This window comes from Grammomys surdaster, unplaced genomic scaffold (assembly GCF_004785775.1).
Source record: "Grammomys surdaster isolate TR1022 unplaced genomic scaffold, NIH_TR_1.0 124820, whole genome shotgun sequence".
Lineage (NCBI taxonomy): Eukaryota > Metazoa > Chordata > Mammalia > Rodentia > Muridae > Grammomys > Grammomys surdaster.
Genome location: NW_021619764.1, coordinates 297,809 through 322,495, shown reverse-complemented (window position 1 = coordinate 322,495; position 24,687 = coordinate 297,809). Strand labels below are relative to the sequence as shown.

Below are 24,687 nucleotides of genomic sequence, written 5' to 3'. Positions count from 1 at the left end.
CTGTTACTTCAATAAATGAGCTATCCTCCAAAAGTCTTAGCGTCATTCATGCCTGCTGTACTCAGTACCATGAAGACCCTGCTCCCCAGCTCCTGCACCTCCTGAGACTGCCGCTGATGGATAACAGCCTACTGGCATCTGGGATCCACAGCCCACAGTGAAAACCTGAATATGCTGACTTTGATATCAGTGAAGGAATCAACACCAGCAACAGGACAAATCGACCACAGCATCGGGGAGGCCTAGGGAGCAAACGTGGAAATGATCCTCCTTCCCCACACCCTTTCCATCTGGGCTGCTACCAGCCAGTGTGGCCCACAACTGGGCCCCACAATCAATCAAAGCATTCAGGACAGTCCTTCAGGTGAGACTCCCTACTCAGGTGGTTCTAATTTGTGACAAGTTGACATTAAAACCAATCACAATGAAGTGCCACACCAGGCTTCAAACCTATTTTTGCTCATGTCCAGAGTGATACTGAATACACAAAGAGGCAGAGATCTTCAATTCTTCTTCTCATGTTCCCTCTACTAATGTCAAACTTTTAGACTTTACAGGAAGACTTCTCATTCAGTTGTAATTCATTTTTGTCTGAAGTGAGGGATGTGAACCTCGTCTCAGTCCTCTGCATGTGATAACCCAGTTTCTCCAGCACCATTTGCTAAACCTGTTCTCCAACATGTCTCTCTAGTTGCTCTGTTGAAAATCAGATGGCTAGAGCTGCACGTTTATTTCTTGGTCCTATGTTCAAAAGAACACAGAAGAATGTTGACCTTTGTTTCTGTGTTTTATGCTAGAATAATTATATATGAATAACTATATATGAATGCTAAGTACCAATAATAAGGAAACAAACAATCCAATAAAAACAGGACAAAGGACTTGGTACAGACTCACACAAGAAGATCACGAAGATGGCAAATGTTTTATGTGGAAAGACACCCCCAAGTATATGTCATCAAGGAAGCATAAAACAAGACACCACTATACATCTCCCAGAACAGCCAAAGTTCAGCACACTGATGGCTTCAAATGCTAGCACAGATATGCAGGAGTGAGAACCTTCACTGGTTACTGATGGGAATGTGGAATGGTACAGCTGCTTCAGAAAACAGGCTGCTAACATCTTACAAAAGGAAATACACTCTTGCCATAGGCGAAGGGGAAATTTCTGGTTTCTTTGAAGACTCAGTTGTGTCCATGTGATGTTTTTCTAGAAAGTGTCTTTTGAGAGGATGGTTTGCTGAAAACAGACACATGATTTTCCAGAAGCTGTGGGAAAAGGGCATGTGATGTTTTGCTAGAGTGAACACTTGAGAGAACATAAGTTTGGAAAGGGTATAAATCTAACGCAACAGACAGTGGACAAGGCTGTGAGGCTTTGGTTCACCTTACCACTCTTTGCTGGTCTTCGTTGGGTCTTGCTGATGCTGGTCTTCACTGAGGATGACACTGTGGCATTGGTTCACCTTGCCTTCTTTGCTGATCATTGTTAGTTGTGATCTTGTAGAGAGAAATGCATCTAAGAACTTCCTGTAGTGTTCCAGTGATTTCTTACCAACTCAGGCCAATTGGCAGTTTCTTGTAGATCTGACTGCTGTTCCTGATTCATAAATAGTGTTTGATCAAGCTACTGCTGCTGATTCCTGTGAACTGAACTGCTGATATCCTGACAACGGAGATTAGAATCACCCAAACTATTTCTAACCATTCTATCTCTAAACTATTTCTAAACAGGTTCACATCTCCTTTTGCCCTATTAACCTGTCCTTTCCACTACCTCGGGTGGGTGGTGGGCTAGCAGGGAGGTTAAAGCACTTAAGACCCTTATTAAAGTAGGTTTTGAAAAATCTAAGCCTTCACATATGACCCAGAAATTGTATTGCTTGACATTTACCTAAAAGAATAAAAAAATGATGCTCTCATAAAACTCTGCATTGCAGGTTTCTGTCATCTTTATGAATAATTATCATGTCTTGAAAGCAACCAGGATGCAGGTTAGTGAATAGCACGTTGAGCACATCTCAACAGTAGAGCATCATCTAAACACAAAGAATAAGTAAGAAGCAACGATGAAAGCATTTGCAAGAGACTTAGGAGTGTGTTGCTAAGCAGAGCTTACTAGTAAAAATGTTGTTTCCTAATGAACATTCTGGAAATTGGAAATTACAGAGACAGTACAATTGTCAGTAGTTGCCAGGGATTGGAGAGATGGCATAAGTGAGCTGAGCTTAGAGGACTTTTAGAACATTTTAGTAAAATGTTCCCTGTGATACTATATCAGTGTATATATGTTCTCATGCACTGTCCAAGTCTGTAGCATACACACCAAGAGTGAAACAAATGCTAATTATAGAGATCAGCTACTAATGCTGTATAAACTAAGTGATACCACTCTGGTGGGCACAGTGACCACAGGGAAGGGCATGCATGAGTGAGAGTGTGAGCGATATCACTGTCTCTTCCTCTCAATCTTACTAAGAACTTAAAGCTTCTCTTTTAAAAGCAAGAAAAAATGGACATATAAATGGCTTGGTGGTTAAGAGCATTTGCCTCTCTTGCAGAGCACCTGGATTCAGTTCCCAGCACCCACATCACATGACTCACAACCATCATAACTCTTGTTCCAGGGGAATTCTGTCCTCTGCAGGCTCCTGCATATAAGCACACATGCATTCACAGAAGTAAAAATAAATAAATAAAATATCTTTTAAAATAAAAATTCAAGAGACAAAATGAAAAATAAAATCAAACAACAAAACCAGAGCCTGTTGGTATGAGCCCTGTAATCCCAGCTACCTGGGACACTGAAGCAGGAGGACTCCAAGCTTAAGGCCAGCTTGCAGGATAGAGAGAGTTCAAGGCCAGCCTGGACAACTTAGTGAGTGAGACCCTGACTCAAAACACAATTGTTTAAAAAGGAATGAAGATGCGCTCAGCAGTAGAGTGCTTGTTTACTGTGCACAAAGCCATGGGTTCCATTCCTAGAGTGGAAAACAATAACTGAGGGCTATGGGAAGGGTAAGGGGAGCCTAGAACCATCACCAAACATGATGAGCTAGTAAGGATTTGTGAAAATCATACTACAGGCAATTAGCCCAGGGATCAATAAACCTCTACACTACGCTGCAATAACCAATTCAGAAAGTCTGCAGAATGAGGAAAGACCATAGAATTTGCTAGTGACCTAACTGGTCCCATGGCCCATGTCATCACATTGTATGCAGCCTTCTCTCACACAGTGATAGGCTATCTCATTAGCTCTCGTGATGCCTAAGAAGAGGGGAAGCAGGTGCCAGCACAGATGGCTAGATTAAACCTTGGGGTATTCGGATTTCAATTCCAGGGTCAGGGGATGTGGTTCAGTTGCTAGAGTGTATATTTAGTATACACCAGGCCCTGGGTTATCTCCAGAACTCCATCAAACAGATATAATGCCACATGCCTATAATCTCACCAATCAAGAAGTGAAGGCCAGAGCATCAGTTCAAAACCATTCTGAGCCATGTAGTTAGTTCAAGGCTAGCCTAGGCTTAAGAAATCCTGTCTAAGAAAGATGGGAGGGAGAAAATGACTGCCATTCTAAAAGTCCTCTGTACTCCCTATCCATTTGAAGTATGTGGAAAACCCTTTGAAGAGGACCATGTGATGGCAGGCCCCCACTAGGAGTAGCCTTCACACAGTGGTCAGTGTGGGAGACCATTGGAAAGTAGCTAAAAATCAAAATGTGCCTGAAGGTAGATTCACGGTCAGATGTTAGAGGTAAAGACAGGTGTCTGAGACCTATTCTTTCCCTCTTATGGTACAGATCCTGCTGGGGACAAGATATGACTATCATGTGACTGTGACAAGATGTCTTAGATCTAAGTTCTCTTAGACCTAAGAGGGTAAGGTTTGTAGTGGAGACATCTTGCTTATCACCCCACTGGTGAGAATTCCTCTAGCTTTAACTCATCAGGCTGCCTCTGATGCCCTGAAGTCAGCTCTGAAGGCTGGATGATTGTCGATGGGCCCAGGGAAGAAGCCCATGCTCACAGCAGAAATGAGAGCAAGAGGCGAGGGCCTTCCAGAGACTGTCCCAGGAAAGGTGAGTCTGCACTAGGGAAGGAAGTACCTGGGAGGGAGGGATCTGAGTTGCACTAAGCACTCAGCACCACTGAGTGGGTGCTGAACAAGCCGAGCTCACTGAGTAGCAGCTGGTTCTAAGAGCAGAGGACCTAGACAGAATGACTTCACACTACTTTGGAGGGTGCTTTGAGTTTCAGGGTGTTGGTTACAATTGCAAGGCAGTTGTGCAGTACAGGCATTCCTATGGAAGATGATGCCTGCACCCACCTCCATGAGTTAGATGATGCTTGCTAGAAGTACTAGAGAAAGAAAAAAAGACAAAAAAAAAAAAAAAAGCTGGGCATTGGTGGTGCATGCCTTTAATTCCAGCACTTGGGAGACAGAGCCAGGTGGATTTTCTGAGTTCGAGGCCAGCCTGGTCTACAGAGTGAGTTCCAGGTCAGCCAGGGCTACACAAAGAAACCCTGTCTCAAAAAACAAAACAAACAAATAAAACCATGTCATACACTCCCCAAATAGAAACCACCAAAACTTAAAGCTATTCCTGAGATTGTATACATGAGTCAAACCTGGGGAATAGCTAAAAAGTGACAATCTTGCAGCTGTGACCTCTTCAGATCCAGGCACAGTGGTGTCTCTCAGGAGACACTGAAGGGTACCAATGTGGTCTTCATGTTCTGTTAAAGTTTTTCCCAATCCAAGTTGTCCAGAGTCCTCTGACTGTCAAGGCCTGTGACTTTTCTTATTTTTGGGACTGTAAGGGGATGAGGAGAACAGTTTCCCAATCTGAAGTCCCTGGTCCAACTGCACTGGAAACACCAGGAGACAAGAAACATTTACTAAACATACAGCTTTGTGACTAACCTTGGAGAACAAATGAAATGCTAACACTAGAGTGGCCAAGTCAGGAGAAGCAGAAGTTCTTAGACAACATAGGCTGTATAGTGAAGTCCTGCCCCAAACCAATGAAACAAAAAAGCTATAGAAACATGTTTATGAATCAAAACTCTATGAAAACTATTTTAGCTGTCCATAGAGAAATCCCAAATTTTCTGGCTTGGGAAAGCTTTACACTAGACAGATTTGGAAGTGCCTTGAAGACCACACATTGTCAGATCTTACATATTTGACTCCCTCAAACAGATAGTCCAAGTTTTATCATCTATGAATTGAACTCTTTTCAAGAGAAGCTCCTGGCACTTCTGGATGCGTCTGTGTGCCTGAGTGAGTGCAGTGCTTTCCCCTGACAATACCCTTCCTCACAAATTGTCCCGAGGTCTTTCTGGATCCCTTGCAGAACACTTTCACACTTGCCTCTTGGACAGGACTCCAAGGTTCTGCTAGATTCTCATTCTCCAAATCTTGTGGCTGTTTCTTCATTTCTGGTGTCAGTTATTGAACGCTAGTAATTTCCACATGTAAAATACTTAATGACACAGGACTATAGGGTGAGTCCTACTGAAGGCTGTGAGGAGGGAGAAGAGGTGTCAGTGCAGAATGGAAATTCCCTAAGGTTGAATAGTAGCCAAGCCTGCATGTGCTCAAAGACACAGACAGACTGTCAGTGCATCCACTGTATGCCCCCCCCCACTTCTTTATATTGTGCTCACTGGAGGGATAATGGGAAGGAACTCAGCACCTCGAACAGCTTGAGCCGAGACATCATTTCAGGTAAACACTGAAATGATGGAGAAGCACACACATAAGGACGCAGACTGTAGCCCTGGGATCACGAGAGAGAAAACTGGAGAGATTCTGAGTCTGTTTTCAGCTGTAGTTAGCTGAGTGAGATTAGGGTTAATGAGCTGGAACAACAGACTAGCGAGAATGTGTGCCTTTGTGCTCAGGCACATAGGACCAGGGAGTGCTCAGTTATATTGATGAGTGTGCGGATCAAGTCACTTATGAAAACCTCAGATCTGGAAAAAAAGAACAGAGGTGGAAAGGAGGTACTAGTCCCCCCAGCACACACGCCATATCCAGATGTGTCTAGACAAGCCAGCTTTACTTGAAGACGCTACTTGGAGGTCCATCTCTTTTCCAGTTTCCCAACTCTCTTTTTCCTTGTTTCCCTAGGGTAGGTAGATCCCAAAGTCACTGAATAAAGATTACAGTTCTCAGGGTTGGTCAGCTTCTCCTGGGGAAAGCTATTGTCTTTTGGAAATGTCTTCAAGACCGCACATTGACTACTGTTATGACCTGGAACCCAAGGAAGTTTTACAGTTGAGCTAAAGATTGCATGGAGTAAACAGTCCAACATTCCTTTGGTCTTCTGTACTTGGAGCCCCTGAGAAGACATATCCAAGCATGTTCAGCGCTCTCCCAGTGTGACTCTAACTCAAGGTAGCATGGTAGTTCCTTCTGGTGCTATTACTGAAAATCTAGATGTGACCCCAAAACGACTGGGACAACTCAACATCAGAAAAAAAACTGCCTGCTTTGTCTCTAGACACTTGTTTGCCCCGCAAAGCACACACCTAGATAGATGTTCAATCCCTTGCAGGCAGAAGCATTGCTTTGTCACCACAAAGTCCTGTGCCTTGGACTTTGCCTGATTTTGTAAGTGGGGTTTTCCCAATTGCAGAAATGAACACATGAATAAGGAAACCAAAACTGAGAGCCTTCTAAGGAAGCACAGGGTGAGGGAGAGGAAGATGGCAAGAGATGAGGAAGGCGTCTATGGTAAGAGCCCTTCTCTGCAAAGCACTTCTGGTTAGTGTGTGAGCTCAAGGTAAGAAAGAGGTGGGGTCTGGAAGCCCCTGGGATGAAACAGCAGGACCTTGGTCCTGTGTCTGGCTGAGTCTCTGACCCTGTCCTGCTGGGAGCTCAGAGCTTTGACCAGCCTCTCAATGGTTCTCACAGGATGAAGGGAGGATCCTAAACCTACTCTGGTTTCCACAAAAATAACACAGAATGGGAAATCCAGAACTAGAGCGAGCGTCACTCACCAGGTCCCCAGTGTTAGGAGGATAGGGGATTAACTATGTATCAGTATTTGGATTCAGGGAGATGACTGGGTCGGTAAAGGCACAAGCTGCCACACCTGACAAGCTGATTTCAACTCCTGAGCTCACATGATGGAGGGAGGGAACCGACTCCTGAAAGTTCACCTTTAGCCTCCATAGGACATGGCTGTATGCCCCCTAAGTAAATGAAATGTAATGAAATATTAAACATGAGGAAGGGTATTCTCTTTTGGGAGCTGGCTTAAGACAGTTTAGGTGAGAGGGGAAAGAAGGTGAACTCTCTCTTCTAACTCTCTAACTACCCAGAGAAAGCCCCATGTTATCTCCAGTTTTGAGCTGTGTCCTCGACTGAGCACTTCCTACATTTACACAAGGAGCATGTGGTGGGCTGCAGCCAACACTTGTCTGAATCAACCCCTGTGCTCCACTGCAAGCATCCTGTGAGGACATTAGGGTCAAAGCAGCATCAGGTCGGCCTGTGTGTGAAGGACCAGAGACCCTGGTAAACCCAGGGGTTATAAAGGAATATTTTGTGAGCCATCAGTGGGAGCACCTGCAGGTGTGCAGAGAATCCAGATGTACAAAGGAGAGATGGGAAAGAGCCTGATCTCAGAGAGCCCAAAGCAGTCGGGAGCACCAGGCTTCCAAGGGGAGCACCAGGCTTCCAAGGGGAGCACTAGGCTTCCAAGGGGAGCACTAGGCTTCCAAGGGGAACAGGCATTGTGGGTCCTTCCCTTGTATGCTGAAGGCTTGAATATAAGCAGTGTCCCAGAGGAAAACCTATGTCTCTGACACAATGCTGCCATATCTGGTCCTCAGACTCAGAGGGGCTCTCTTGAGCCTGGCAGGAGCTCAACTGAGGCTCATCCTGGTGGGCAGAACCTGGACAGGCAAGTGTGCCATTGGCAACAGTATCCTAGGCCAGAAGCTCTTCCTCTCCAGCAGAAGGTTGTGCCTGTCACCAGAGCCTAGGACGTGGGCCTGCTGGCATGTAGAGGTGGTAGACACTCTGACCTCATCAGCTCTGAGGTACCCCGTGCTTGGAGACAGTGTGTTGCTTCGTGCTGTCGGTGTCCATGCCGCACACGCTGTTGGTGGTCACCCAGCTGTGTCATATCACCACATAGAACCTCCAGGCACTGGCCATTGTGAAGTGGGTGCTTGGGGAACAGGCAATGGCATAGTGGTGTTCACGTGCAAGGAGGGAATCGCAGGACTGGAGATTCCCTGCAGTATTACGTGAGCTGCAGGGACAATCACGCTTCTAGGGAGCTGGTAGCCGAGTGCGGGACTGTGTGTGTACTCTGGACAACCCTGCCACAGGCAGTGAGCACAAGACGCAGAAAGAACAATTACCAGGCCTGTTTGTGAGCTTTGTGAGGGAGCTTGGCAGGGGTTGGGGTGGGGTGCTCACTACTCCAGTGAGGTAATGATCACCTCGCCCAGGTGGCAGAGATGGTAGAGGTATGCATACAGAGTTTCCTGCGCACCAGGCTGCCAGCCCAAGCTGTGGGAGTGGCAGAAAACCCCTAGGACCTCTCTGAAATTAGGTGTGGCTGTCCTGTTGGGTCCTCCCTTCCTGCTGTTCTAGTCCCTGCCCTACTGGAATCTACCCAGACCTTCACCAAGATCAGTTCAACCTGACAGACTGCAAACCTACTTTTGACGCATCTGCTGATGATCAGCTAGTGTCTATTTTGCATCTCCGGACTTAAGGATTCTCTTTTCCTCCCTCACCTCACTAGAATCAATCAGCTGGAACTCTCAGCCACACACACCCGCCTTCCAGGGCTTCTGTTTAGTCAATCTGCCCTCTGTTCTTTTCTCTTTTCTGTTGACCTCAGACTGCTTATCACTGTCAGGAAGTTTGCACCTCCTCTCCGGAGGAGAGAGGAGGGGGAGGCTTTTTTTCTCCCATCCTGTCTTCTCCCCACTACATAAGATGGTTTGACCTGTGACACTTTTGCTCAGACTTGATTCTGTTCAACTTAGCCCTTTCGTCTGTGGGAAACATAAGCCACCAACACCATCTGTGAAGACAATGTAGTTGAAAAGTAATAAACAGGAACTGTGTGTGGCTGAGGGGAGAAGTGTGTTTTGCTAATAATAGCTAAATGTTTACATCCTTCATTTATTGGGTAAATGCCATGACCATTGTCAGAAATGGTAGGGAAACATGTAAGAACGGAGGCCACCAGAGTGTCTTATAAACATCATCCTGCCTCTTGTGAGAAACGAGACCTGAGGCACATTAATGCTTTGGTCTTAGGGATGCGACAGTGAGACAGTGGGAGAGACCAGGCTCATGGTGTCAGGACAAAGGTGGTGATGGAAGGAAACGCAGGAGTCTTTCCTGAAATGGTGACAATTGTATTTGAAGTAGTAAAGGAGGACTCACAATCAAGTGGCCTTGAGATTCTTCTAGATGGATGTTTTTCATCTTGTGGGCTGTGACCATTGGAAATCACACATTTCCGACGGTTAGGAACCTCCAACCTATACATTCATGTTTGTTGCTACTTCATACCTGTAATTTTGCTACTGAGCTGAGCTGTGTTTCAGTTCCTAAGACCATTGTAAATAATATGTTTCAGGCTGACCGTGACCCACAGGTTGCAAACTGCTGTTCTAGATTCTTCTTGCTTGTACATTCACAGGTTGTGCCAGCACTGGACCCTCTCCTCCCTTTTAAGGATTTAGCCAATTTTCAAAGCCCGTTTAAGCTATAAAGGCCAGAGTCTTCAGGATTTCTTTCTCAGGGCAGGAAGAGAGAGACATGAAGCCAAAGGTAATTCTGTGAGGAAGGAGAAGAGGATCCCAGTGTAAAGAATGAACACATGCCTCTTGTGTCAGCACAACAGACACTGGCGCACCATTACCTCCTCCCACTCCTTGTTCAGGAGAGGTCTGTACTGTATGGACGCTCTGCAGCATAGAACATGACCCATTCATCCATTTCATCCAGTATTTCAGCATCAGCACCTCTGACACTGAAGATCAGGTGGGGTTCTGCTATAGAGGACCATTATGTGCATTGTCCAATGCACTCTATGAGATAACTCTATTCCTGAGACCTACCCTCTGTAAGTCAGGAGCATCACAGCAGAAACATCTCCAGGAAAGGCTTAATGCCCCCTGCAGAGCAATCCATCCTGCACTCCCATTGGGAAAGCCACTGCATTACAGTAGTGACATCATATTGAAGAGGTAGGCTGGACACTAGATGATCAGCATTCTGATGCTTCAGAGAGTGTAAGAGCAACTCAGACTGACAGCTCAAAGGGGAACCTTAGTAAGGAGGGGTGCTACTTACTGAGATGCAGGAGACATAAAACAGTGACCTCTGTGTGCCACTGTGTCCCCAGCAGGAAGATTATCTTGAGACCCAAGAAACATCAAAAGAGTCACACCCACTATCATTGTCAGTTATCATTGTAATTTGTGCCTCCGGGCTCCAAGCTCTGTGGGCTAGATTTTCCAGCTGTAACAAAGTTGTCTGTGATGATTAATATTGATCAGAATCTAGAATCACGCAGAGACAAAACTCTTGGTATAATGGTGAGGGAGTTTCTAAACTAGGATGAGGTGAGAAAGAACCACTGCAACTCTGGGTCACAGAGGGCTCAGACTGAACAAAAAGGAGAAAGTGATCTGAGTACCACAGTTCATCAGCCTTTGCTTCCTAATCGTGGTCAAGATGTGGCCGGTTGCCTCCTATTCCTACCACAATGCCTGCTCTAATAATAGCAGAGAGAGTGCACGTTCAAACTATGAATCAGAATAAGTTCTTCCTTCCCTCCCCTCTCCCCTTCCTTCCTTAATTTATTGCTATTATGTGTTTGATCACAGCAAAGGAAAGAACTAATACAGCCCCATTGAACAGTGAGCTACATCTGCCACCTGGACACGGTGGCTTCCTTGTGTTCACAAACAAGCAGGAATGAGGAGAAACCTCACCCTGGTGGGGTCAACCAGCTCTGAACAGTGAGAGGAAGTCATGAAGCTGTGGTACAAGAAGCACAGAGGAACATATGAGGTTTTCTATCCCAGGACCAACTAACTGTCCTGGGAATGAGGAAGAGCAGCCACCTCAGCCACCTTAGCCTTAGGAGGATTATAGTTGTCATCCCCTTGTAAACCTGCAACTCTCCTGTCTCTTCCCATGTGCTTTCTCAGAACAACTGCCACAACAGCTGTCACCCACTCAGAAATAGACCTAAAGACATTCTGTAGTGTATGTTAGATCCTACAATAAGAGTACACCACAGTGCCTATCCTGTGCATCCCTCCCCATGCCCAGGTCCTAGTGTCACCTCTTCAGCCTGAGGAAGCTGTCAGGGATGCAGCTACTGCACTCACACAAAAGGGAATCTTAGAGAAGAGTCACAGCCATCAATCATCCTGGCCTGAATCCTCCCGATCCTGCTTCTAAGATGGTTCCCATTCAGTTTTCCTTGGCGTGATAAAATGTCTAGGACATACAACCCTAGAGCTGGCAAAGGCCTGTCATACAAATTGTTTAAAAGACCCTTGGGCACCAGAAATGTGAAAAGGCTCACCTTAGTCAAAATGCATAAACATTTCAGTGTCCTCTTTATAAAATTAGGCTCTTTCCCTAAATCAGAAAAATTGTCATCAGAAGGAAAATGTAAAGTCATAGTCCAGTTCATCTTTATTATCTGATTCAACTCATATTTATACGCACATTTTCTAGAAGTTAGTGTGTTAAGAAGTATGTAGCATTCAATGGTAGTTGGGTTACTTCTTGGAAAGGATAAAGTATAATATCAAAAACATATAAATTCTCAGACTTCATATCAGTAGGTTGATCTTGAAGGTAGCTAAACACATATGTTATAGATCTTATCCTCAAAGTATACATGAAAATGGCTGATGTTTAAAATTTCTGGCCCTTAGTACACCTTAGAGAAGACTTCATATTCTTCATCTGACTGTAAGCAACTTCCAGTAGGTCTTCTCAACCATGCACAGAACACCACGATAGATTTCATATACCCGTGAAGCTGGACACAAAGAATGAAGTTGGAATGTTGAGGATCACAACTACCTTTGCCGTGCTGGGCCTTGGGAACAGTGACAATCCTCACTCTACCCAACTTACACTGGTGAAGTGGTGAAGTTGACCCTTAATATATGTAAAACATTTCCAATATTCTCTACCATATTCTCTTTGTCTTCTAATTCCCTTCTGCCTGGCCTAACTCAACAATTTATCTACCCAAATATCTACACCCATCATGAGATGCATTTATTCCTCAGCCTTTGAGAGGACTTACCACACTAGTCCTCCCACTTCTCATCCCCCCTACCTCTGTCTGATGGCATCCCTTAATTGTCCCAGGCCTTAAAAGTGCTCACTTGAGCTTATTTAAATGGCATAGTAATTTGGTCTATTTTTGATTTTATTTGATTCATCCTTGAATTTGAATGCTCATCATGGTTCTTTTTGAGACCATTGGCTATTATCAACAGATCTTTCACCTGGGTCTCCTGGTCATCACCAGTTTCTTTATTATTAAAAGCACAAACTCGGCCCTTGCACTTTCTAAGTATTCTTTTAAGGGCTTTGTTCTTTGTGTTGTTAGTATAATCCTGAATGTTCCCATCCCCTAGGTCTTCCTTCCGTGTAAACAGCACAATCATATTTTTCATAATGTTTTCCTCAAAACTGGCCTCCAGTTGCTCCACCACTGTCTCATCTTCCTGGGTGAACCGTCCCAACTGGAGTACCAGGACAAAAATCTTCATGCCTTCTTCACAGAGAAGCAACCAGCGCTTGGTCTCCTCCTTTAACCTGGATGGTTCCTTTTCAGTACCATACATCTGGATGAATGATGGAGTGTCCACAACCACAATATCCTGCCCGTTCAGTGTCCTCTTGCCACTCTGGCCTCTACTGGTGACTGGCTGAGCTCTGAGCTGAGAGAAGAAGGCAGGTCTCCCCAGGATAGTGTTCCCAGTTGCACTTTTTCCAGCCCCACTCCTTCCCAAGAGGATGATGTTTAAGAGTTCTGTTGCAGAGGAAATTGGGAAGGACTCATGACTATGGGATGATACAGGTTCACTTTTCCAAGTTATTCAGAGCACTAGTTTCCTCAATAAGTTCACAGGATATCATCCAGCAGGTCTACCCCACACATGAGACTGGCTTCCCAGCTCGTATGGTCTAGGAACTCAACAGAGGGACTTAGACAATCCTCTGCCCAGTGCTCATCTATGAACATAACATATCTCCTATCTCCGAATCTACTCTACTCCTTTCTCCAGGGTCTCTTCTTAATTCCTGGTACCTAAGAGGAATAATGGCCTCTTATCTTTGCTGGCTCTACTCCATACACTTCGTTTCTATCTTCTGTTCCTTCTGTGACTAAGTCTCCCTATTGCTAACTCCTGATAGCCATAATGTCTTTGCAAGAGGTCTTCGAAGTATTTGAAAGTCAAGTCTATACAATTGGGTTTTCAGGAAAAAGTAATCACATATTCTATCAATAGATTGTCAGTTGTGTTGGTTGCCTTATACTAAAATTCATTTAAAGTATGATGAGGCTTACTGTGTCTTTTACTAATGAGCTGAAGTAGCTTCCTGGTTAAAATAAATGCCCAATAACACTGTTCTTCATGGTTTTGATGATGGAGGAAAAGTTTCCCTATAAATGGCACTTGCAGGTGCAGAGAGATCTGATTGCATTTACTCTTTTGGTGTTCCTATTGCCTTTTCACTTAACCATGTTTCTTCCCAGTGGTCCTCCATCACGAATTCCTTGTCAAGTCACTATTGTCTACCTTAAGCCAAAGAGGTTGGAAATCTCGTCTTGCCCTTCCTTCCAGGAACAACTAATGTGCTACTCGTGCTGAACCCAGCCTCAGAGTTTTGCCTAAAGGTTTAAAATAGACCAATGATCTGAACCAACATATGCACATGCACACGCACGCGTGTACACACACACACACACACACACACACACACACTCTCAAACGTCATGTACTCCAATCTCTACTTCTGTACTTATAGAAAAGATTATGCTCCCAACCCTCTCTGAAATCTGATCCTTCCTGCAATTTGAAGGCCTATTTCCATCAAGAGACATGCTCAGCCATTCCTATTTCTTTCTTAAAGTTGCTAATGTATTCTCTGGGAGTCTCTCTTTCCTCCTGGCCATCCAAACCCTACCTATTTCCTAAACCCTGTTTCAAATTGAGTTTCTGGAGATGCTTTCTCCCTGCCTTCCCACTTCCCTACACTTCTTTAGCTGGCCCAGAGCCTGGCCCTCCTTGGGGAATGTGAAAGGGCAACAAACAGTGATACCCACTTGAAGTACTGATCTTCCTGCATCAGAACATCTGAGTCAGAAGAGAACAGATGAGTAGAAATGGGAAAGATCTCAGATGAGGTCAATAGGGAATACTGAAAAAACGAGCAGTCCCTTCTCCACAGGAAAGAGCTGGGATCACATCATTGAGTGTCACATACTGCCATCTACCACAAGCATGCAGGCTCTGTCCTTGTCATGTCTTACCTCCTAACTCTCTTGCTCTAGTTTCTTCTTTTACTTTCTTAGTACATGTATATAAGGGTGTTCATGTGTGTTCAAATGAACATGTGTGTGCAGGTATACATATATGTGTATGGTATGCATGGAGATTCTGGAGAACAACCTCAGCTGTCATTCCTCAGCCATAGTCTAAGTTGGTTTTTGAGACAGTCTCTCACTGGGAACTTGCTAAATAGGTAAGGATGGATGGCCAGGAAGTCTCAGAGACCCATCTGTTGCTGCCTCCCCAGCCCTGAGAATTCAGTATTCACCACCATGCCTGGCTTTTCTGATGCGGGTTCTGGGGATTGAACTCAGGTCTTATGCTTATAAGGCACATGAGTCATCACCTAAGCCCTGCCTATACTTTCTTACAGTTTCCCATCTCCAAAGCAGTAAAGAACAAATAACCCAGAGGGAGTTCTATGTTAAGAGAAAAGAAAAGCAAGTCAATGACCCGAAATTGTCATCACAGAGCTGAGTGCTAAGTCCCAACAACAGCAGACTGCAAAAGCAAGAAGACTGGGAGAGGTTCCCATGCAGGAGAGGTGAGGTAGGGGTCAGGAAGAAATTGAAAGCTAGTTCTAAGAGTGTACATTTAAAAAAACTCATAACTTTAGGACATATTTGAAGACAAGACCATTGTATACACCTGCTGGCTGATTTTGAGACAGAGACAGGGTCACATACAATCCAGGCAGGCCTTGAACTCACTAGTCAGTCAATGAACTTGAACTTCTGGTCCTTCTGACTCTACTTCCCAAGTCTTGGGGCTACAACTATACATCACCATGCTCAATTGTTGACCTACTGGGGAGCAACCTTAGTGCATGCTGGGTAAGCACTGTACTGAGCTACAGCCCAGCCTGGACCTTTACTCACACTCTCTGTATCCTTCAGAAAGCAATAGCTCTGGGTCATGCTTTATATCGCAAGCACTGGATACAAAACCATCTCCTATGCTCAGACATACCTTTCTCTCTGGTGACACAAGGCTTGTTGCCGTTCCCCTGCACCATGTTCTCGATTTGGTCCAGTAGTTTGCCCGCCTGGCTCTGCTCCTCCTCCACAGTTGCCCTGTAGTTGAAGAGTGTGTATCTTCCTTCAAATTTCTGGATGAGTTTATCATTTTCCCTTATAAACGTATCTAGCTCCTGATCCTCAAAATCTTCTTTCCTGGTAAAGAGAATAATTGTAAACTTGGTGAATTTTTCTCCAAAAATACGTTTGATGATGCTGAACACATCGTCATCACTCTTTAAAGAAGAACCCAGTGGTGTCACCAGCAGAAAGGCATGGGGTCCTGGGAAAGTGTGGTTCTTGACATCCGACTCATCAAGCTTCCACGACGAGATCTCCGGAGAATCAATAATCACGACTTTCTTCCCATTCCAGACCCTGCTGTGGGATGCCAAGGCCTTGGTGACCTGCTGCTTCTCACTAAATCGAGTCTTAAAAACCCGTTTCCCCAGAATGCTGTTTCCTGCTGCACTTTTCCCAACACCACGCTTCCCCATGAGAAGGACCTTCAGCTCTGGCATTTCTATATCACAATCAGGTCCTGTGATCTGAGACTGCCTCTTCCTTGAACCTATGAGACAAGAAAAAATAGAAATAGGTCCAGCATCTCCTCCTGCAGTTGAATACAGTTGTGAACAGTTGTGAAAGGCCTCATCCCTCTGATGGAGCAGGACTCTAATCTCAGGCAGAATCCAGCCATCCGGGTAGGAACCATGAAAAGCAGGAATGAACTAAGAAGAATACAGGAAGCCCAGGATTTTCCAGGAGAGTGACTATGCTACACTGAGCTTCCTCTGACCCCCATCCTTTAAAGGTATTATAGCATGAGGTCATTGGCTAAGTCAGGGGCTGTGACATTCTGATTATAAAGTGCCCCTTAATCTTATACTCACACAATAAAATACTCAGTTGTTGGTTTGGTTTTTTTTTTAAACATGTATGAAACTCAAAACCATGCTGAATGTAAGAAATCAGACGTAAAACCTACATTCTATATGATTTCATTATCTGAAGTTCAGAACAGGACACACTATATTCATAGGAGTCTGGGGAGTGGTTGTCTATCAGAGGAGGCTGTAAGAACTGCTGTTCTTCACAGAGGAGAGACCGTTACTTATGTATTAACTTTCTAGTAACATAACATGCTTGACTACTCATGTTTATTCTTGCATTGCTGAGAATAGAATAACTAGCCTAGACATCCATCAACAGATAAATGAAGAAAATGTGACATAGAGTCTAGGGAGATAGCTAAAGGACTTGCCTCACAAGCATGAGGGTTCTAGTTCATTGCCCAGAACCCACGAAAAAATTGAAAATTTAAGTGTGATGGTGCACAATTGTAATTCCAGCACTGAGGAGGCAAAACCAGATAGATACCTAGGGCACTTTGGCTAGATAAGTAGTCTACAGGTGAGTTCCAGACCAGGAAGAGATCCTGTCTCAATAAAAAAAATTGCATGGTGCTTAAGGTGATATACAAGGTTGTCCTCTGATCTGCACATTTACACACATGCACAAACATGTTCACCAACAGACTGCACCACACTACGGAGACCTCTGCTGATCTATGGTCATTGCTCCAAGATCTCCCAAGAAATGGTAAAAACTCAGATATGCATCAAGTAATGACAGGAAAATGAAAATGTGGCACACGTACACAACGTTGGCATGGTGTTCTGGTGGAAGCAGGGAGCTGGGGAGGGGAATGAGGGCAGGGTCCCCTGTGGGGACAGGTGTGACAGAACATAGGTCAAAGGGAAGTAAATAAGAGTAGAGAGATCTAAGGAGGGAAGGGATGTGTACATTGAGGAAGCGAGGGGATACAAAAAGAATTAGCCAAGGCAAAAGGGCTTCAGAAAAACCTTATAGAAACCTACAGTCTTACAAACTCCTCCTAAGAAAACACAAAAGGAAAAACCCATTATTTTCCACTTGTTGTTTCTTTGAAAGGAGGGCTCCTTCAGTATAGGAGAGCCCATATAGACAGAAGCAGGTACTTGGAAAGAGGGCAGCGACCTAGAGATGTTGTCTCTTTCTCGCCTGATCATCACTGTCACGTGATAGATTACAGCAAATCCAGACCATGACCATATGCAGCATGTCTGATGCAAACCAAGTTGAGACTCCCAAAACATCCTCTACTGACTGCAAGGTCAACAGTGGCCTCTCTCTAACCTTACATCCTGAGGCCAAAAATCATTAAGTTCCTGGCCTTAGACTTACCCCCATTGCTTACTAGCATCCAATCTGAAATGAGCCTGACTTCCTCAGAACCACCTAAAGTAAGCCCAGTCCCAATGAGCATCCTCTGAGCATTCTCTCCCACCCCCTGACCTGAGGTGCTGTCGCTGTCCTAGGTCAGTTAGACTGGTTTTTCTTAGTCACATGCATGTTCCTGAGGGTTTGTACTAAAGGGTATTGGCTGAATTTTGAGTCCCAAGGCCTGTAAAACTCAGTACATTGATGAAACGCCTTCATTCCATAATTTTTATAAAAAAAAAAAAAGAATGCCTTCCCTGGCTACTATTGTGCCTGCCAAGATATTACAAACTGGACATGTGATATACATGATATACATATCACTTTAAATACTTTGGGCACTGAAGTATATGTATGTTATTTCCTAGCATTGTCAGTTACAATTGTTATTATTACTACTAAACGTCATAAGTTATTTTTTTATTATTATCTTGTTGTACTTTAAGAGGAAAAGGGCCTTGTCTGTTCGATTCACTGTGAGAGTTTCAGTTCTTACACAGGGCTGACCCAGAAATAAGCTAAAATGAATCTGTGACTTCATAGGCTGGTATGTCCTCACTACAGACATTCTAGTTACTATTGAATAGTGACCCATGTTGCTACACAGAACACACAACTAATGGAAGTCAGTACAAAGATGCTGTGAGCTAATGCCATCCATGAGGAGTGTTTCCTTGTCATGAAGTAGATATTTCTGGTTTCTTTGGAGACTCGGTTGTGTCATGTGATGTTTTTCTGGGAACTATCTTATGAGAGGATGTTTTTCCTGATGCATACATGTAAGAGGATGTATTGCTAAGAACAGACACATGGTGTTTTTCTCGAGGCAACCTGGGAAAAGGGCATGTGATGTTATGCTAGAGGGGACACTTGAGAGAACTCATGATGTCTGGAAAGGATATAAAAATAACCCAATGGACAGTGGATGATGCTGAGTGGTATTGGTGTGCCTTGCCATTCTTTACTGGTCATCCTTGGGCTTTGCTGACACTGGAATTTGCTGATGATGGTGGGTGGTATTGGTATGCCTGACCATTCTTTGTTGGGCTTTCATAGAGAGAAATGCACCGAAAACATCTTCTGGTGGTTCTGGTGGGTTCTTGCTGCTTCCTCAGATTCTAGCCTATGGGCAAAGCCTTGCTGTTTCTTCTGGATTGACCTGCCTTAGCTGATTCATGAATAGTGTTTGTGAGTCCTATCATTGCTGATTTGTGAACAGTGTTTGTGAGATCTGCCATTGCTGATCCGTGTTGGTGTTTTGCTAGAGGACCGGACTGTTGATATACTGACAACAAAGATTGGACTCACCCCCAAAGAACTATTTCTAAACAGGTTTAGTTGCCCTGTGTCCTAATAACTTTTCTTTTCCACTACCTCTGGTGGATGGTGTGCTAAAGGGGAGGTTGAATGTTTATTAAAGTAGGTTGGAAAAAATTTATACCTACATAGTCCTCATCAGGAATACTAGACTCATGTCCAAGAAGAAGAAACAGAGTTAGGCGGAAAGCCATGGAAAGCAAGGCTGGTTCCACAGAACAACGGAAGAGGCCGGGGACACTTGCAGTGTGCAGCACCTTGACTACTGACTACTACTGCTGTACTGACTCACACATGTCAGGGATCCTCTGGGAACAGGTATGGATACCCACAGAGAATGGGTCTCCATGCATATTTGGTTTCTTATCTGTTCGCTTTTCCACTTTTCTTTGGATGGGCAAAGCATTAGAAGAATGCAGACATGAGTCTAAATGTTTAGGTGATCAACTTACCACACAGACTTTCTCCTTCAAATATCACTCCATTTCCACAACCCTAGAAAATAAAGGGGAGGATGACACACACACATGCCTAAAGAAGGCCATCATTTCACACAGTGACAGATGGAGAAAATCGGAGACAGAATATCTGCTGATGAGGAAGCGGTCATAGTAAGGTCACCGTCCTCGATTTCCTTCATGCACCTGTCCAACTTTCAACCTCACTGACTCTTTTGGGCAGGTTCCTAGAGATGGAGGCATTTCCAGCACCCCATTATTCCCTTGCTGCTCCTCAGGATGGGGACAGAGGCTCTGACATGAAGTTAAATTGAGAATACCTCACAAGGTATGGAAAATCAAGCACATAACCAACATGAAAACAACACCTTTCAGTCTTGACAATGGACTGTGCCTAGAAACTTCCTAGGCCCGTGGTATAACTGTTAACACTCACACTAACCAGAAGAACCAGCCTCTGCTTTCCTACCTGTTCCCGCCTAACATCTTTAATGCATTTGATTCTCTTTCCCTCCCTTTTCCTTCTTCTCCCTTCTCTCTCCCTCTCTCTCTCTCATGTTTCAATATAAATATTCTATGCATAATATAAAATTAATAATCTTCCATATCTAGCTCACATCCTCTCAGTGATGGGTCTTTGGGTTATTTCTGGTTTTTCTATTTCAAAATACACTGTGGTAATCATACAAGATAGTCTATTGATTTAGGGTTATCTTCCTCCCACCAGTCCTACCTGGACTCTACTGTTTTCCATTTTTAAGGGCTCAAAATACAGCCCAGGGTGTTCCATCATCAAAAGCTCAATTGCATCAAGAAGCTTGGACACCTGCAGTTTCTGCTGGTTCTCGTCTGCCTTGTTGTTGAAAGTACAGCATCGTTGACTTCCAACGTTTTCAATCAATTCCTTCAGAGACTTCTTGCTTTCGATGTAGTTCTGCAGCGAGTCTTCACCCAGCTCATCTTCCCGAGTGAAGACCACAATCATGTGCCTGTATGCTTTAGGGCCAAACTCATCCTGGATGCCCTCAATGATCTCCCTGTCCTCCTCTGTATAGTGACCAATGGGAGTGACCAGGAGCAGCACATGGGGACCATCAGCTAAGAGCTCCGAGCACTGCTGCAGGTTCTGCTGCCTAACGTCTGCACAGCTCAGTGAGGAGAAAAGATCCGGGGTATCGATGATAGTGGCCTGCTTTCCTCTTACTGTCACACGCTCACTCTGGCACCTTTTGGTTACCATGCAATTACTGAACTTGGACTGGAACACGACTTTCCCCAGAATGGTGTTCCCTGTGGCGCTTTTGCCTGCACCCTGTTTCCCCAGCAGGAGGAGCCGCAGTGTGGATGTTCCCTGTCTCTGCTCGAAGTTGTCCTCCTGACTCCGACTGGCACTGTTGAGACAAGAGCAACACATGAATGCTCCACCCACAGCAAGAAGAGAGAGGACAAGAGGAAAGTTGTCCTCCTTGTTCCTGAGAATTTAGACTACTTGGTTGGGAGGCGTCTCAGCTGTAAGGTCTTGCTTCACAAATGTGAGGCTCCCAAGCTCAAAGTAGCAGGTGCTTGTAATCACAGAGCAGCAGAGACAGGCGGTCACCCTGACGTCAGTAGCCAGCTCGTCTAGCTTGCAGTAGGGATTGAACCAAGGGCTTCGTGCTTTCTAGACAAGCTAAGTCTCATGTCCAGCCCATGTGGGGCTGATTATGGTCCTGATTATAAAACTTGGTATTTACTCTAGAGGGCTCGGGGTTAGAAAATTTTAAGGCAGAACACAAAATCTCCATAAGCTCATCTCAGAAGTGGTCAATGCTAAACGTGTGCTTGCTTCATATTAAAAAGCTGGGACAATATGTTAAGACCTTAGAAGTTATTGGGATGAAATGGGCATAGTCTGTATGTAATTCAAACTCAAATTTGAGGTCTAGGGGTAGAGTTTTATGATTTTAATGCATCCCCAAAAGTTGGGAACTTCATCCAACAGTCAGCAGTGTCGGGAGAAGAGACCTAAGGGATGCTAAGGGCATGAAGCTTCTGTCAGCACAGCACTCACAAGGAGATTGATATCATCCAATAGGAGTGTATTACAGAGTCTGAGGAAAATGACCCAGTAGTTACGAGCACTTGCTGTTCTTATAGAGGGCCTGGGTTCAGTTCCCAGCACCCACATGTTCGTTCACAACCATCTGCAACTCCAGTGCTAGAGCATCTGATTCCCTCTTTAGCATCTGCAGGCACTTCATGCATGTGTTGCATACACTTTTTTTAAAGTAAATAAATTTTTTAAAGTGAGTCTGTACCCCTCCCGCTGCCTCCTATGTACCCACATTTCCCTTCTCCTTCTCATCATAGTACAAGAATGTGAAGGCCTTTGCTAGGCGTGGACCCCTTGATCTTAAATTTCCCAGCCTCAGATATTTGATGACATGAGTAAATAATGCACCGGGCCATCAAGTAGATGGACAGCTAGCACGCCATCCTTGTGGAAATGTTAATTAGTGACTAGAAGTGGTTAGAAGGCTAATCTGGTTTCACGTCCTCACTACAGTCACACCACCTTCTCACTCCAGGCCAAAATCTGTGACCTCAGGGTGAGTTCTCTGCAACCAGTTGACATAGCAAAGGAAGACCTGTTTTGGCAGACAGTTCTGTATGACATGTGGGCACCACCAACAGAGGACAGCTCCCTCACTGTGGCCCAGTCTTGGGCATCTCTTGAGGACATGTTGGAAGACTATTCTCCCCATAGGCAGAACTTTGAGCAATGCACCTTGTTCAATTACACTAAAAGGAGAAGTGGTAAGATATGCAACTATTACCAACCCATGGGCTCCAGCCAACAATTTGGCTGGATGGTATGGATTTGGAAACAGCATAGCTGAGAAATCAGTGCTAAGTTGGTCTGGAAGAGGTGTGTGGAAGGACCGCAGGGAAGACAACCAGGAGAATTTCTGAATGCTCATCAAAAACTGACCTCAGCAAAGGAAGAGCTTGATCATAAAGTTGATAGGATGACCCATTCCTCTTCCCCAATCACCCAATCATAACCCAATAGGCTCATCACAGTGGCCACAGTAACAGGAAGAAAGACTATATACATGGACCTGGTAATATCAAAGTATACAGTACCATCTCTCTATAGCCAAGATTCACGGGTAGAAATCAAGTGGGAATGACACCACTTGACATCAGCAAAATTTTGCTTCCAGTCTCCAAGACCTTACACTCTGTTAGCACAGAGGTTTTGGTCACAGAGAGCAGAATGTTTCCACCAGAAGACAATTATCACCCTATACTGGCAGTTAAGTACGTAAGTCTGTAAGTCCCTATCTGTCTTCCCCGGATGCCACCCAAGGGTACTATGAGTTCAACCATTGGAAGGAGCTTCTGTGATACAGGGATTCATCCTACATCAAGGTGCAAGTGGTCACAGAGAAAAGAGATTGAGGATGCCCCCAGAGTCCAGCAGGGGAAGAAATTTAGTCCTAGGCAGTGAGTCAGTCAGCATAAAAAAAAAAAAAAAAGGATGGGAGTTAACAGGCAAGGGCCAGTTTTAGAAGAGAGAATACAGGACATAGACACTGCCATCTGCTTCTCCAGGAGACCAACAGTCCCAATAACACCCGATGACTTCCTCCTGGGAGTCCAGTTTCTGAGACACTCCCTGCTGGATCTTGAACCTCCCCATCTGCCACACTTCTGTCCTCTTCTTCCCCCTTAGGTGTGAAGCCCTCCCCCACAGACCTCCTGGCAGGCAGCTGCTCCACATTCTTTCTTAGGAAGAGTACTGTACATCCCACTGGATCTGGTTGGAGTGGCATGATTCCAGCCAGGGAAAAACCTTTCTGGGGCTCTTGAAATCCAACCCAAAACAGGGCAGACTGCCTTCCATGGTCTAAACTCATCACCCCCCTAAGCTACAATAACACACACACACACACACACACACACACACACACACACACCTGAAACATACCTTGGTCTTTCCCCCTGTCCTATTGATGTTTCACAGCTTCTGTGCTCTGCCTGGCTTCCTGCAGCTGGTCCTTGATGGGATGAAGTCGCCATCTCTACCCTCAGGTCAGTGGAAGCAAGTCCTAAAGAGGACCAGGAGCCACACAAGAAGAATTAAAGATTTACCAGGTCACCCCAGTCTCCCTAGCAGGAGGATTTTTCCAAATGTTTCCAGGAAGAGAGAGGTTTCTAGAAGCAAGTCTTACATCAGTAGAGCCTGCGAAGGAGCTCAGAACACACAGGATGAACACGGAAGGGGCTTAGGGAGGGGCCAGCGTGAACACACAGGCACAAATTTTCTGGAGATGCCCTTGGGAGCCACCATGTGGCAGAAGGCTGTGGGAGCGCAGCCATTCACTCCGATGAAGATAGAAGATGGTAGCAGAAAGGCCAGCTTGGGTCTTGTCCTAGTAAGCTTCAGCTATGAACAAGACACAGATCTAGAGTCATCTGGGAAGAGAAAACCACAACTGAATGATTGCCTATAACAGACTGGCCTGTGGCCATGTCTGAGAAGCATTTTCTTAGTTGCTGATTTATATTAGAGTTCACTATGGTGGCCTGTGTCATCCCTCGGCAGGTGGCCTAAGCTGTGTCAGAAAGGTAGCTGAGCAAGCTGGGGGGGGGGGGGAGGAGGAAACAGCATTCCTCACCAGCTCAGCTTTAGCTCCTGTCTCCAGGTTTGAGCTCTTGCCCTGGCCTCTCTCCTGCAGTTATAACTTGCAGACTGAAATCAACCTTTTCCTTCTCAAGTTGCTTTTGGTCTTGGTGTTTATCGCTGTAACAGAAAAGCAAACTAGAACAGGTCTATTCTTTTGCAAATACCAAAATCAGAAATTTTGGATGAAGTCAGTTTGGGAGTAAATCCCAGCAGACTTTCCTCTTGGCTCGTCCCCACCACCTCCTCACTCAGCCTGGACTGCTCACAAGATGCAGGTAAAACTACAAAGAGATCATTTGCTTTCTCCCAGAGTAAAGTTCTCCCTCAAAGTGCTCCCTCACAAACACGTCAAAGCTTCCCCCAGCTAGCAG

At 44.9% G+C, this 24,687-nt stretch overlaps 1 protein-coding gene and 1 pseudogene across 2 annotated transcripts; one reads left to right on the top strand and one right to left on the bottom strand.

The window, feature by feature from the left end:
* Positions 1 to 7,816: 7,816 nt before the first annotated feature.
* Positions 7,817 to 8,749, top strand: LOC114636669 (annotated as a pseudogene).
* A 2,934-nt stretch (positions 8,750 to 11,683) lies between these two features.
* On the bottom strand, positions 11,684 to 24,471 carry Gimap8 (GTPase, IMAP family member 8). 2 transcript variants are annotated; one of them, XM_028784743.1, is made up of 6 exons: positions 24,309 to 24,471; positions 23,618 to 23,738; positions 20,378 to 21,035; positions 19,639 to 19,681; positions 15,561 to 16,178; positions 11,684 to 13,066 (listed from the first exon to the last, which is right to left on the bottom strand). In XM_028784743.1, exons 2-6 carry the CDS (start codon positions 23,707 to 23,709, stop codon positions 12,420 to 12,422), a joined length of 2,058 nt encoding a protein of 685 aa, XP_028640576.1. In that variant the 5' UTR covers positions 23,710 to 23,738; positions 24,309 to 24,471; the 3' UTR covers positions 11,684 to 12,419. The 2 variants fall into 2 exon arrangements, with proteins under 2 accessions (XP_028640576.1, XP_028640575.1); XM_028784742.1 differs by lacking the exon at positions 24,309 to 24,471 and adding an exon at positions 23,862 to 23,913.
* Positions 24,472 to 24,687: the final 216 nt, after the last annotated feature.

Coding starts and splice junctions, on each gene's coding strand:
- Gimap8 (XM_028784743.1), bottom strand. CDS start 23,709: ATGGCGACTTCATCCCATCAAGGACCAGCTGCAGGAAGCCAGGCAGAG. Junction 21,036..23,617: donor GGACAGGGGGAAAGACCAAG/GTATGTTTCAGG, acceptor TTGTCTCAACAG/TGCCAGTCGGAGTCAGGAGG. Junction 13,067..15,560: donor TTGTGTCACCAGAGAGAAAG/GTATGTCTGAGC, acceptor CCTCTGCAACAG/AACTCTTAAACATCATCCTC.